The 13296-nt window shown below is 45.4% G+C and overlaps 7 protein-coding genes across 7 annotated transcripts; 4 read left to right on the top strand and 3 right to left on the bottom strand.

Annotated features, from left to right (window-relative positions):
* Positions 1-192: 192 nt before the first annotated feature.
* Positions 193-2442, bottom strand: B9G98_04329 (Cysteine--tRNA ligase; the record flags this gene model as incomplete). The annotated part of the gene is made up of 1 exon (XM_024810886.1): positions 193-2442. The coding sequence occupies one exon, from the start codon at positions 2440-2442 to the stop codon at positions 193-195; it is 2250 nt and encodes a 749-aa protein (XP_024666654.1).
* Positions 2443-2599: 157 nt separating this feature from the next.
* Positions 2600-6478, top strand: B9G98_04328 (DNA repair protein RAD50; the record flags this gene model as incomplete). Its single annotated transcript, XM_024810885.1, has 1 exon — positions 2600-6478. One exon carries the CDS (start codon positions 2600-2602, stop codon positions 6476-6478), a length of 3879 nt encoding a protein of 1292 aa, XP_024666653.1.
* Positions 6479-6509: 31 nt separating this feature from the next.
* Positions 6510-8195, bottom strand: B9G98_04327 (hypothetical protein; the record flags this gene model as incomplete). Its single annotated transcript, XM_024810884.1, has 1 exon — positions 6510-8195. One exon carries the CDS (start codon positions 8193-8195, stop codon positions 6510-6512), a length of 1686 nt encoding a protein of 561 aa, XP_024666652.1.
* Positions 8196-8315: 120 nt separating this feature from the next.
* On the top strand, positions 8316-8999 carry B9G98_04326 (hypothetical protein; the record flags this gene model as incomplete). Its single annotated transcript, XM_024810883.1, has 1 exon — positions 8316-8999. The coding sequence occupies one exon, from the start codon at positions 8316-8318 to the stop codon at positions 8997-8999; it is 684 nt and encodes a 227-aa protein (XP_024666651.1).
* Positions 9000-9634: 635 nt separating this feature from the next.
* On the top strand, positions 9635-11062 carry B9G98_04325 (RNA-binding protein MRN1; the record flags this gene model as incomplete). The annotated part of the gene is made up of 1 exon (XM_024810882.1): positions 9635-11062. One exon carries the CDS (start codon positions 9635-9637, stop codon positions 11060-11062), a length of 1428 nt encoding a protein of 475 aa, XP_024666650.1.
* Positions 11063-11085: 23 nt separating this feature from the next.
* On the bottom strand, positions 11086-11403 carry B9G98_04324 (hypothetical protein; the record flags this gene model as incomplete). The annotated part of the gene is made up of 1 exon (XM_024810881.1): positions 11086-11403. The coding sequence occupies one exon, from the start codon at positions 11401-11403 to the stop codon at positions 11086-11088; it is 318 nt and encodes a 105-aa protein (XP_024666649.1).
* Positions 11404-11617: 214 nt separating this feature from the next.
* B9G98_04323 (hypothetical protein) lies at positions 11618-13224 on the top strand (the record flags this gene model as incomplete). Its single annotated transcript, XM_024810880.1, has 2 exons — positions 11618-12746; positions 12794-13224. The coding sequence occupies 2 exons, from the start codon at positions 11618-11620 to the stop codon at positions 13222-13224; spliced, it is 1560 nt and encodes a 519-aa protein (XP_024666648.1).
* Positions 13225-13296: the final 72 nt, after the last annotated feature.

Raw genomic sequence — 13296 nt, 5'->3', positions numbered from 1 at the left:
CAGAGCAAACCTGAGAACTACTCGTCTTTGAAAGCTTGTAGCTAATACCGATCTGTGGCCATGCACATTTCACTGCACGTCCATTGTTTACATGCTTCCATATTGGGTATCTACCCAAACCCACACAAATGCCGGGTTGTCTGAAACATCGTGGGATTGTAAGATCAGAAGAGTATCTTTTCTAAAAATAACCTAGTTATACTGCTTATAGAGCTTCTCTTGGAGTTGCCATTGCTTGAGGAGTTTTTTCGTAGAGCTCTTAGATAGAGGCTCGCCTTGGGCGTCATGCGTAGGAATACCCTTATCATCAAACTGTGAATACTCAGGCAGGCCCTTGAACATATCCTCGGGGCGGGTTTTGGCCTTTTCACGTTTCAAACGCTCTTGCTCTTCTGCCTGCTTCTGTTTTTCAGCTTTCTGCTTAGCCTTTTGCTCGGCAGCTTCGGCGAGCATCCGGCGTTGATTAAGAATTTCATCACGCTCGACTTCTGTCAAGAACTTGATCAGCGCCACCTTATCACCTTTGCGGTCATCCAGAGCAACACATGCGTTCAAAAGATCAAGATCGCGAACGCGATCACACAGAGCGAGAAGGTCCTTGTTAGGCTGCTCGCCAGCCATGGCGACTTGGCGCACCTCCTCACGGAACCCGGCCAAAATCTGTACGAATGGCAGAGCAACATCTTCTTTATTAATACTAGACCCATCTGTCGTGGCCCAACCGATTTCAGAGGTCTCAAATCCGAGAATGTTGAAAATCTTGGTGACCCACTTTGCAATCGTCGCTAGAACTTCGGCCTTGGGTAGCTCTGTATTGGATGCATACTCGTTAGCCTTTTGAATCAACACGCTTATATGCTGGAAAGCAAGATAAACCGACAGGTTATCGGCGAACGCCTCATCAACAGCTAACTGAGTTTTGTAGAGCTCGTCTAGTAAATCAACTTCAGCCTTACCGACATGTTTGGGCGTGGTTTCTGTCGCTTCACGCAAAAGTGCTTTGACTTTGCTGAAAAAGTTGCTCAAAGTAGACTCAAATGACTTCACGTGCGAAAGGGACATCTTGAAGTCAAGCTGGGTGTTCCAAGGTTGGAATGCGAACGCCAAACGCAGTTGACGGGCTGAGAATTGCGCAGTTGCCTCTTTGATTGTGATAAAGTTCTTGAGACTTTTCGACATCTTCTGACCCTCAATATGTAAATGGCCGTTGTGCATGAAATAGTTGATCCACTGTGGGCAGTCGAAGCAGGCCTCAGACTGAGCCAGCTCGTTGTCATGGTGAGGAAAAGCAAGGTCAATTCCACCAGAGTGGATGTCAATTTGAGGACCAAGGATATGAGAAGCCATCACCGAGCATTCAATATGCCAGCCCGGACGTCCCATACCCCAAGGTGAATCCCAAGCCGGCTCGCCAGGCTTGGACGACTTCCAAAGGGCAAAATCAGATCGAGACTTTTTGCCACTACTTTGTAAAGACAAGGAACCTTCTCCCTCATCAATAAGTTCCTGAACACCCTTATTCCAAGGTTGCAGCTTTGCATAGTCGTGACTGGGGTTGGCCTCGAACGCCGCAACGTCAAAGTAAACGCTACCGTCCGAAGCAGCATAGGCATAGCCGCGCTCAATAATTTGCTTGACAAAAGTAACAATCTCTGGAACATACTCAGACACACGGGTTGTCACATCAGGAGGAAGCACATTAAGCTGCTTCATATCTGCCTCGAAATCTGCCTCGAAATAGGAGCTGAGTTTCCTAAAGACAGAATGATCGGTAACCTCACTGCCAAGTTCCTTGTCTAAAAGTTTAACCAAAACGCTCTGAATCCCTTCCAAATACTCATCCACTTGGGTACTTTCCAAAGCGCCCAACGCGTTTTCCACGGCCGTTGCGTTCATCGGGAACTTGGGATCTTTGGCGGTGAGCTCTGCTTTATCTTGCTCTCCAAGCCAATTGGTGTAACTACTTTTAGAATCCAGCGGTGGGGAGAGGGCCAAATCAGTGAAAGCAGCAGATGCATATGATTCTAAAGCGGATCGACCCTGAGCCTTGACCTCATTACTTACAGATCCACTAGCTCTCAGCTTTTGCGAAAATTGATCAAATAAGTAGTTTTGACGTCCTCGCACAATGATCTTATCGTCAATATCAGTAATATTCTGTACATAGAGCACGTCGTATCCGAAATAGTCTTGTAGCAGTCTACGATTGATATCAGTCGTGACGTAGTTACGGGCATGACCCATATGAGCCGAGTCATAAACTGTTGGGCCACAAGAGTACCAAGTAACCCGGTTCTTGCTTAGCGGAATAAACTCTTCTTTTGCGCGCGTGAGAGAGTTGAACACTTTGAGGACAGGGCGAGCAGCAATCTGCTGCGGCCGGTTCCATTCAGGCTGTTTGACTTTTTCCATTGTAGTTAAGCGTCTGAATAGTCTTTTCATACACCTTTACAAGAAAACAGTGCTCAAAGTTGCCTCAACTAGAGTGTCACTTCTTGAGTGAACTTTCCAATTTAGTCATCCCTTATTTGATAATCCCGCCTAGCCAAGGGGGATCAGAGCATCGACGTTTGAGGCAGTTTCTTAGTTTCAATTGAATATGTCGAATATTATAAAGCTCAGCATTATGGGTGTTCGTGCATTCGACAACCATGATAGAGAACTTATAGCATTTGGTCGGCCGCTCACGCTTATAGCTGGTCCTAACGGCGTGGGCAAAACCACGATTATTGAGTGTCTAAGGTATGCTACAACTGGTGATCTACCCCCCAATTCGAAAGGTGGAGCCTTTGTTCATGATCCAAGAATGTCAGGGGAGCGAGAAGTTCTTGCCCAAGTGAAGCTTTCTTTCTACAGTACTAGTGGGGTTCAAATGGTTTGCACGAGGTCGATGCAATTGACGGTGAAGAAAACAACACAAACATTCAAAACCTTAGAAGGGCAGCTACTTGCTGTAGTTGGAGATAAAAAGCAAACAGTTTCTTCGAGATGTGCAGATCTAGATGTTCAAGTTCCATTCAGTCTCGGGGTGAGCTCAGCTGTGCTAAACTATGTGATTTTTTGCCATCAAGAGGACAGCCTGTGGCCGCTGGCCGAGCCATCGATTGTGAAAAAAAGATTCGACGAGATTTTTGAAGCTACAAAGTTCACTAAAGCGTTGGACAACCTGAAGACTCTGAAAAAAGACTATGCTGCAGATATCAGGGTTCAAGAAAAGACTACGCAGTATCTCCAAGCTGATAAAGAGCGTGCAGAGAATATCAAGCTTCGAATCACTGAACTATCAGGTACGATTTCGAACTACGAATCAGAATGTGCGACCTTGAAAGAGCAGATTGAAAGCTCCACAAAGGAACTCAACAAGCTGTTCGAGATTACACGCAGCTTTGAGCAAAAATCAAATCGGTTGTCTCAACTGAGGGATAATAAGAAGCATATGGCAGGTTCGATTGAGGTATTGCTTCGAGGATTAGAAGTGATCGATCTCGATACAGCCAAAATTGAACAAGAACTTGAGGCATATGATGCCCAGGAGCAGTCTCTCCAGGAAGCCTACAACGACCTGCAAACTTTGAAGCGACAAAAACAAACCAAGACTCAAGAGTTTCAGCAGGAGTATTCTAAGCTCATTTTGAAAAAAGGTAAACTCGAAGCAGAATATGAAGACTTCCAACGAAATCAGGAGATGTTGCAGCGCTTGACCGCTCAAGTTCATTCGAAATATGGCTCCTCAAGGAAGGACCTAGAGCAGCAACTGTCTGATATTCTAGCAGAGTCTTTATCAAGTTATGAGCGAGCAAAAACTGACCACCGAGAAGCGGAAAACAGAATTCAGTCTGAAGTGAACCAAGTCACGGCCACAAAGCTTCAAATCGAACAACAGCAACTCTCTAATGAGGCCGAGTTGGATAGACTAGAGTCTTTGCAGAAGGAAATTCTTCGTGATGTCAGTGACCTGGCATCCAATCAGACGCAAAATTCAGTTGAACATTATGAATCCCTTTTGTTAGAGTACCAAGAAAAAGTGGTACAGAGTCGTAAAAAACTCGAGGAACTCACGAATAAAGGTGAAGTTGAGCAGGAAAAACTTAACAATTTATCTTTGCAAGCCCAAATTGAATCTTTGAATAGATCTCTGAGCAAAGCTACCTTACATTTTAGTGAACATTCAAAGCTCTTGGTTCTCAAAGAAAATGCTGAAAAGAAAAGAAATACACTAGAAAGTATGCAGCATACTCTGCAACCAGACTTTGAGCGAATCATGGGTAAAAGATTCCTCGTTGACAACATTGAGAAAGATTTCACTACTCAAAAAGAGTTGATTTCTCAGAATCTTGACTCCAGTTTGAAGGAGCTCCAAGCTCTTTCGGAAAGAGTCAGTGTCCTAGAGTCTAGTGAAAATGCTAAGAACGCTGACGTCAAGAGCCTTGAGAGCCAGGCAGATTCAATCAAACAACATATAGAGCGAGAGATTGGAGGACCCATTACCTCTTTCGACGATCTTCTGGATGAAGTGGAAGAAGATCTTCATGTGGCTACTCAGAATTCAGAACAAAGCTCTTTCACGGCTCAGTTTTACGAAGCTGCCAAAGCCAATGCTAGCTCCAGCCACTGTTGCCTTCTATGTCAGAGATCCATGACTGATAGTGAAAAATCACAGTTTGAAGAGTTTTTGACCGAGAAAATTAAACAAATGCCTCTCACCAAAGAAGAGGCTGAACTCGCGCTCAAAGAAACGAGTCAGGAAGCAGCAAAACTGAGAAATTTGAAACCTCAGCAAGCGCGGTTCAAGGAGCTAACGGAAATCGAGATACCAACTGCCGAAAGACAGCTCGCAGACATTGTGCGAAAATGCTCTGACGAGAAAGTCGAACACGAAAAAGTTCTCAATAGAGTGGAAGAGTTTAAGGCGGAGCGTGCTAAGCTCGACAGCTTGCAAAAAAGCGTTCGTGAAATTGCCCAAACCGCGACGGATCTCAATATGATCAACTCAGAGATTGATGTACTGACAGATCCTGCAGTTGTCGACGAGATTGAGACGCCTCAGGTAATTCAGCAAAAGTTGGAAGATGTAAACGAGAAGTTCCGACGCTCACAGCGTAAACTGCAAGAATTTTCAGACGCAGAAGCGTTCGCGAAAGAGGAAATTACAAAATGGACTAACCTTGTCAATAAACAACAACTTCAGCTCAAGGATTTGCAGCTTGAGGAGCAAGATATCAAAGTGAAACAGGGTAAACTTAGTGAACTCAGAATCCAGCTGGATCGACTACGCGAGGAACCTGAGAAGCTCAAATCCAAGCTGTCTGCAGCCCTTGGGGAACTGTCCTCATCAGAAGAAAAGCTTAGGATGGCCAAAATCAACTCGGCCAAAATCGAGAAGGAACTTTCCTCAGCACAAACAGATGCTCAGGCCCTTCTTGGCGATTGCACTCGACTAAAAACGAAAATTAAAGCGTTCGAGACTAACTTTGGGAAAACGCCACTAAAGGAAATCAGCGATGCAATCGAACAGATACAAAAGTCTCTTGAAACGGAGTCTGCAGAAATCAATGATCTTGAGGATAAGCTCATAGCAGCTGATCGGCGTATTACCGACTTTCGTGGCCAGAAGCGGGTGCTTCAAGACAACCTGCAACTCCGAAAATACCGTGAAGAGATTGAAAGGTTTGGGTCAGCTATTGACGAGCTAGAGAAAGAGTTGGCTGAAAACCAGAAAGACGACTACGAGCGTCAAACACTAGCTCTTCAAGACGAATGCGCAAAGCTCAACTCTGTTTACGCGAGTAAACTAGGAGAAATCAAACAACTTGAAGAACAAGTATTGCGCTCTCAAAAGGAACTTGAAACAGACTACGCAACTGTCCAGGAGGATTCCCGAAGAGCCACTGTGAAACTCGAATCTACCGTGGTTGCAACCGATGATCTCACAAAGTACTGGCGTGCTCTTGATGCTGCAATCATGAAGTATCATTCTGTCAAAATGCTCGAAATTAACAGAGTTTTGGACGAATTGTGGAAGAAAACATACAAAGGAACCGATGTGGATACGATCATGATCAAAGGTGAAAGTGAAGGTAAAGGCGCCCGAGCTTATAACTATCGGGTTTGTATGGTCAAGCAAGACACAGAACTTGATATGAGAGGAAGATGCTCTGCAGGTCAGAAAGTATTAGCTTCTGTGATTATTCGCTTAGCCTTGAGTGAATGCTTCGGGGCCAGCTGTGGCCTTATTGTTCTCGACGAACCCACTACGAACCTTGATCGTGACAATAGCGAAGCACTTGCGAGAAGTTTATCAACCATTATCGAGTCCCGCCAAGCGCAGCGAAATTTCCAGTTGATTGTAATTTCTCATGACGAGCACTTTTTGAGCTGCATGAACGCTTCGGCATATTGTGACCACTTTTATCGTATAGACCGTGACATGCGGCAAATGTCTAAAATTGATAGGCTTCCGATCGGAATGCTTCAATGAATTTATTTATGGCTTGTAGATATAATTGCATCTACCTAGAAAGTGCTTGAGATACAAGCGCTCTATATTTGCGTTGACGGTCTGCCTGATCCAAAAAGATCTCATACTTTGTATCCAGCAATTTTACGGTTAGTGAGTCTTTACTCTCGGGATGAACACAACGACCGGCGCAGCTGTACGCCTTCATGACGTCCAGCAGAGATTTGCCAGGTGACGCAGCTTGAGCGGCCAAAATGGCAGTTCCAAAAACCACTGCAGCATCAATATACTTGGGGATAACAACAGGGCACTGCGTCGCATCAGCAAGCAGCTGGACCAAAAGTTTGTTTCGGCACTGACCTCCGGACAAATAAATTGTTTTGATTTCATGTCCCGCTTTCACCATCGCTTCAATAATCTGCCTTGTTTGCTGGCAAATAAACTCGACCGTTGCAAGATAAGTGATAGCAAGGTTTTCTAAGGATGTGTCCATGGAGATACCTGTAATTGAACCTCTCATTGCAGGGTCTGCAATAGGAGATCTATTGCCGTAAAGATCACCATAGAAAAACAAGTCCTTGCTGAGCAAAATAACAGAGTCCAGACTTTTTTGCTTTCTCATTTCACCCAACAAGTCATTCAAAATGTCAAACTTGGAGAGCCCACCCTGGTCGGCTTTCGCTTCGAGCTCTGTGTGGGCAGGATGCGTCGTGAGCACAAAATGTAAGAGCTCACCGGTTGTGGATTGGCCTCCTTCGGCACACCACATGCCGGGGATTAAAGAATCTCTGTATGGGCCCCAAACACCAGGCACAAAAATAGGATCCTTTGATACCACAATATGACAAGTAGAGGTACCTGCTACAGCAGCTAGGCGGCTTGAGAAGTCCTCTTTATCAACAGCACTGTCAGATTTAGCGGCGACAGTACCAATCCAGCCAGAATAAGCGTCGATGATTCCCGATCCGACAACTGTAGAGGTAGTCAAGCCAAGCTCCTCAGCAGCTTTCTGGCATAAATTTCCAACTTTTTCACCGGGGCTATGAAAAACCCCATTTACTCCTGGAACACCGCCCATTCGTTTGAAGTGGTCGCTTTTTAGTTCTCCTAGGCCCACTTCATCGAAGAACTCCGAGTTCCAGCCGTCCTTGGAGCCATCCACGCCTTGCGGCACGAATCCCTGCTTGCAAACGACAGAGTTGAAAGACCTCGCATTGACTCCTGTAGCTCTATCTGTCAAATAATCTCCGAGGTCATAAAAATGGCATTTAGCAAACATCCCCTCGGGCATGTTTCGCTTTAACCACATAATCTTGGGGATTTCCATTTCGATCGACATTTTACCCCCAACATACTTTAGCAAAGAGTGATTTGTTGCGGCAATTTCGTCAGTTTCCTTGGGCGCTCTATGATCCATCCATAGAATGATGTTCTGAGTAGAGTCTTCCCAGTTTGGGCCAACAGCAATTGGCTCTAAGTTATCGTCGCAAACGACTAAAGAGCACGTTGCATCAAAAGCGAGCCCTTTGATCTGAGCGGGTTCTACGTTTGCATCCTTGAGAGCTTTCTTGGTGCAATAACACGCGGCTTCCCAAATGTCTGCCACAGATTGGTTGAAGTAGTCTTGCTTAGGTTCCCATCGTTTGATGTCCTTGCTAGCCAATGCTACAATTTCACCACTTTCATCCATGATGCATGCCCTTGCCGAGCCTGTTCCCACGTCTATTCCGATGTACATGTCAACTGCGATCAAAAGGTCCGGGCCCTCCGATCGTCTTTATATCCGGCCCAAACCCTAACGCTCGTTGACTAAAGTTGGCAGTGTGGGGAGAGCGAGTATATTGGGCTGAAGTTTGGCATGCCGAAGTTCTTTCGCGGTCATGGGTTCCTACTATGCATTGATGGCGACGAGATCAAAGCCACGAGTAACGATAAGAGTTATGGAGCCACTATTAATGGCACAACAAAAAATCACATCCTGAAATACTTGGGCATGCCGAGAGAAGAGCTCGATCTCACAATTGAGGAAGCTGACGACCGTAAAATGCTATTTTCTTTTGCAAAATCGTTTGAGGGAATGCGAATAGATGTTTGCGTGGTTGAGCTTTCGGAAATCAGTAGTATTAATGTTTTTGAGTGGGCTGTTGAAATGGCAGACTTCTTAAGCTCTCTGCAAACGACAAATGGAGACCTGGAAAACAAGATATCCCATCAAGAGAAACTACTTGACCAAATGATTGAGGCAAAAGAAAAGTACGAAGAGGAAATGCTTGAGCGGGTATGTGCGGTTTTAGATGCTCGCCATGGCGGTCATGCAACCATGCTCGACATCCTCGAGCACCGCCGTCACGAGCAGGAGGTCTTGTCCAAAGACCAACCTATGCATGTAGATGTGAAGTTGGAAGAAATTGCATCGCCTGAACTCGAAAAAGTTAAAGTTGAGCCAGTATCACCTGAGCTTGACGAGCCACTCTCAAGTGCCAGCACTAGCACTGGAACGACAGATAGCGACGCAGAAACTACACAGGATGAAAATAGTTAACCTTAACTTACAACTGAACTCATATAGCTTTAATTAGGTCTAAAATGGTCTATTTTACTAGCAATATATTTTATCAATGATCTTTTGATAGACTAAATTCAATTGATCCGTTTCCACCTCGGCGGAGTAACTATTAAATTATCGTGTTGCTGTAGTTACCAACTTTTTTTCTGCTCAGGCCTTCTTATAGATTCAATAACTCTAGCGACGTGGTCATGCATAATTTTCAGCAAAACTCTCTATAATAATCTACCACATCAGGAAAAGGGTTCGTGCAAGGACATGGTAGGGCTGAGACACTTAGCGATATTATTTTAGCTAGAAACATTTCATTCTATAGCGCTCACTCGGAATCCGACCAATAGATTACCACGGACGGAATAGCCAAAGATAAACTAGTTTTCAGTTTCATGACGCCGTGCTAGCTATAGCCGGTATCAGGGATCTGCGATCCCTACCGCAGAAATCTAGCTGTGAATATTCCGTAATTCGAGTTGCTGCAGGTGACATGGAACAAAGTTTCCCGGATGGTCAACCTTACACTGGGCAGGAGATACCCTAACGAAAGTTAGCTAGCTAGTTTTATCAGGTCATATATTAAGACGTGAACCACCCACAATCTCAACACAGTGAGAATGCTCGTAACGAAACAGCACCTAGCAGCACCTCTGGTTTCGAGTGCGACTGCACCTCTCACAAATGATCAAGACACCTCTTTGGAGTGTTGGCGGTCGTTATATCTGAGCAACTTGCCGTCAAATGCGACTGCTACATCTATTTTGAACCTGGTAACTACTGGACTGGTGGAGAATATGAGATACATACCGCACAAGAATGCTGCCTATATTTCATTTCTCGACCACGCTGCTGCATCTGAGTTTTTCACCAGCTTAATTATCAATGGGCCGGTGCTTGGCGGCAACCGCTTATTCGTTTCCTGGGCACGGGCACCTCCTCTGTCAAAGGAGGTGAAACGTGCAGTTGAAGAGGATGGGGCCTGTCGAAATGTTTACATTGGCAATCTTCCAAGCACAGTCACTGAGAATGATGTCTGCAAAGCGCTTGCCTCGTGTGGTATAATTGAGACCATCAAGGTCAACTACTCAACGCGTGTCGCCTTTGCACACTTCCAGTCAATTTCATCAGCAATTAAAGCAGTCAAAACACTCAATGAAACACCGCCGTGGAATACCTACAAAATTGCGTATGGTAAAGACCGGTGCCTCCACTTTTCAAGAATGCAGAGACAGGCAGCTGCCATCTATCTGGGCATTTCAAGTAAAAGCTTCTCTCTTGATAGCATTTCCAATGAAGCGATAGCGCGTACACTTGCTCAGCAATCCTCAGCTGCGATCACAGTTGCTACGACATCAGGTGGTATCGTAAACATCGGTAATAGATGCGTGTTACTCTCTCAATTGCCACATGACGTTCGGCTGGATGAAATCTGCAATGCAACCAGAGGCGGGGTTCTCGAGAAGATTGTCTACAGCCCCACAACCAAGGTGTGTTTTGTCACATTCATTGACCCAATTGCTGCTACTCAATTCTACGCGCTTTGGAGCTTGTATCCACTGAGCATTAGGCGACAGTCCGTTACAGTTTCCTGGGGGCCACATCCAGGGCCCTTGGAGCAATCCTTGGCAGAGGCGTTAAACCATGGGGCTACAAGGAATGTTTATCTTGGAAACATCTCACCAGAATTGAGTAAATCTCAGCTGCTCGAAGATTTCTCCAAGTTTGGTGAGATTGAACAAATAAACTTTTTACCTGAACGTATGTGCGCATTTGTGAATTTCACCGATATCAGGTTTGCCATGACTGCAGTGGAGAGTGTTCCAAAGCTCTCAAAATATAGAAATGTGCGTATCCGATTCGGCAAGGATCGATGTGGACGCCAGCCCCGCTTGCTTTACGGAGGTCGACTCACTGAAAATATGCCACTGGGTTGGGTATTATTTGAATATTTGACAAAATCACAACCCTTTTACGCTCATACAGATGGAAGGGGTCCCAATGGACCCATAGTGCCGGCATTTTCTGGGGAGCATCAAATGAAGTAGCGAAATGAACCTAATAAACTAAATCACAATTTGAACACAACTTTGCGGTGGGGCCTTAGTGGCCGGCTAGCTGTCATTTTCCTCTCTGTCCGTTTAGCTTGTGCGGGCGAATCTTTAGAGAATATATCGTACTGCTGTTCTGCACCTCTAAAATCAAACGGATCACTGGACGGTAACGTTTGTGGGTACGTGGGGCTTCCGTTTTCATCGACAATGTGTGCGCAATATTTTCTATTTGGTGATTGTCCTGTTGTAAACGCAGGGAGGCCATCTTCGACGTCGATGGTGCCTCCATGCATAGAACTATCGCTGTAAACCGCCCTGTCGGAATCTGCAGGCATTGGGAGGGGTAAGAGGCTCTTCCCACGATTGAGACCTCGTATATTAACAACAGAACATTTTGTTGTACTCCATCAACATTTTAGTTGTCTTTATAGCTCTATATGCTCATAGCGATAAACTATCAACTTATCGGTTCGGCACGTGTGTGGAGGTGCTCTCAACATGTGCATTAATCATCCCGAGAGACCCCCTCCAAACTTACTCTCTTCAATAATGTTCACCGAAGAAGTTGTAAAAGTCAAGGGTATTGAAGGCACGTTAGCAACACCTTCAGGTCATGTTGCGGTTCCTAGAATTGTGTTTATTTTACACGGAGTTGGCGGACACCGCGATTACTGCTACCAAAAAGAGCTCGGCCAGGCCCTTCCGGCCGAGACTGGAATTTCAACTTTTCGCTTTGATTTTAGAAATTGCGGTAACTCAGACTTCATCCCTAATCCCAAAGAAGGACGTCGGATTGCAGGAACCGATAAGGAAGATATGGATGCTTTGTATGAGCACTTTTGTCAGAATCTGGGGTATCAGCTCGTGGCGGTTGTAGGCCATTCCCGAGGCGCATCAGTCATGTTTGCGTGGGCCGTCAACCACCCTGAGATCTATATTCCAGATCTCATCAACTGTTCTGGCCGTTTTGATGCGTGGATGTACAAGGAAAAAGTGCTTCGGAGCCATCCCACCCTGGAAGTGGACGGTGGATATCATCTTCGCGCTAAGCGGTACGAGAAATATAGCGACGAGTGGATTCCATTGGCTGAGGTGAATGACTTTTCTGATCAAATCTCACCTAACTATGGCAAGATTGCTGAGAGAACACAGGTGTTTACTATCTTTGGCAGCCAAGACCATATTGTTCCAGTTGCCGACTCTGCCAAATGGGCCAATCTTTTTGACGGTCGGCATACTTTACAACTGATTATGGGTGGTGACCACAATTTTTATGGTGGCCGTGGTCCCGATAATAAAAAGATTTCTTACAATCCTCAGGTTGTGCGAGCGATTGTGAAGTATCTCTCGCCTGACGAGGAGTACCAGCGGTTCTACAAGCAGAACCTGTTTTCAGCGAAAACTTCTCGTTGGAAAAATATCGAAAATGTGAACAATTTCCGTGATTTTGGCGGATATCAAAATGTAAAGCCCAATGTGCTGTTCCGCTCATCTGGCTTGCAGGACATTACTGCTACTAGCATGAGACAGCTTCGCGATCTTGGCATTAAGTATATTTTTGATTTGCGAAGCAGCATAGAGGTCCAAAACCATCCCACGCCAGACATTCCTGGAATTACTAGACTGCATATTCCTGTTTTTGAGAACAAAGACGTCTCCCCCAAGGGCTGTACGAGATGTTTAGCAACGAGAAGATCCAAGGTGTGTTTACAAATGTTTACCTAGACATGCTGAAAAGCGGAAGTGCTGCGTTCCGCAAAGTATTTTTGACTCTTCGAGACTACCCTGACCAGCCAATTCTTATCCACTGCACTGCAGGAAAAGATCGTACCGGTGTTCTCAGTGCACTGATTCTGCTGCTGCTCGGGGTAGAGCGGGAGATTGTTGCCCGAGAATATGAACTTACCACGACTGGTCTAGAGCAATTCCGGCTGAAAATTATGGATATGTACAAGATGACCCCTGACCACGAGGATTTCAACAAGTTCGAGTTGTTACTAAGTTCGCGCTATGGCGCTATGCAGGCGACAATTACAACACTAGAGACCGAGTGGAAAGGGGCGGCTGCTTATTTGAAACAAGAATGTGCATTGACCGACGGCGATATTGCAACTATTCGCCACAATCTCCTCGTTAGACCAGCCAGCCACTTATAGAGCAAAGAGCGAAGCCAGTCCTATCTGTATCTATGTATACATAATGTCGACCTGGGAGCAACCGTTGTATAT

The sequence above is a fragment of the Wickerhamiella sorbophila genome (genome assembly GCF_002251995.1).
Source record: "Wickerhamiella sorbophila strain DS02 chromosome Unknown contig2, whole genome shotgun sequence".
NCBI classification, from domain to species: Eukaryota; Fungi; Ascomycota; class Dipodascomycetes; order Dipodascales; family Trichomonascaceae; genus Wickerhamiella; species Wickerhamiella sorbophila.
The sequence above is the reverse complement of the archived record's forward strand: the minus strand, read 5'-3'. Positions and strand labels throughout refer to the sequence as shown.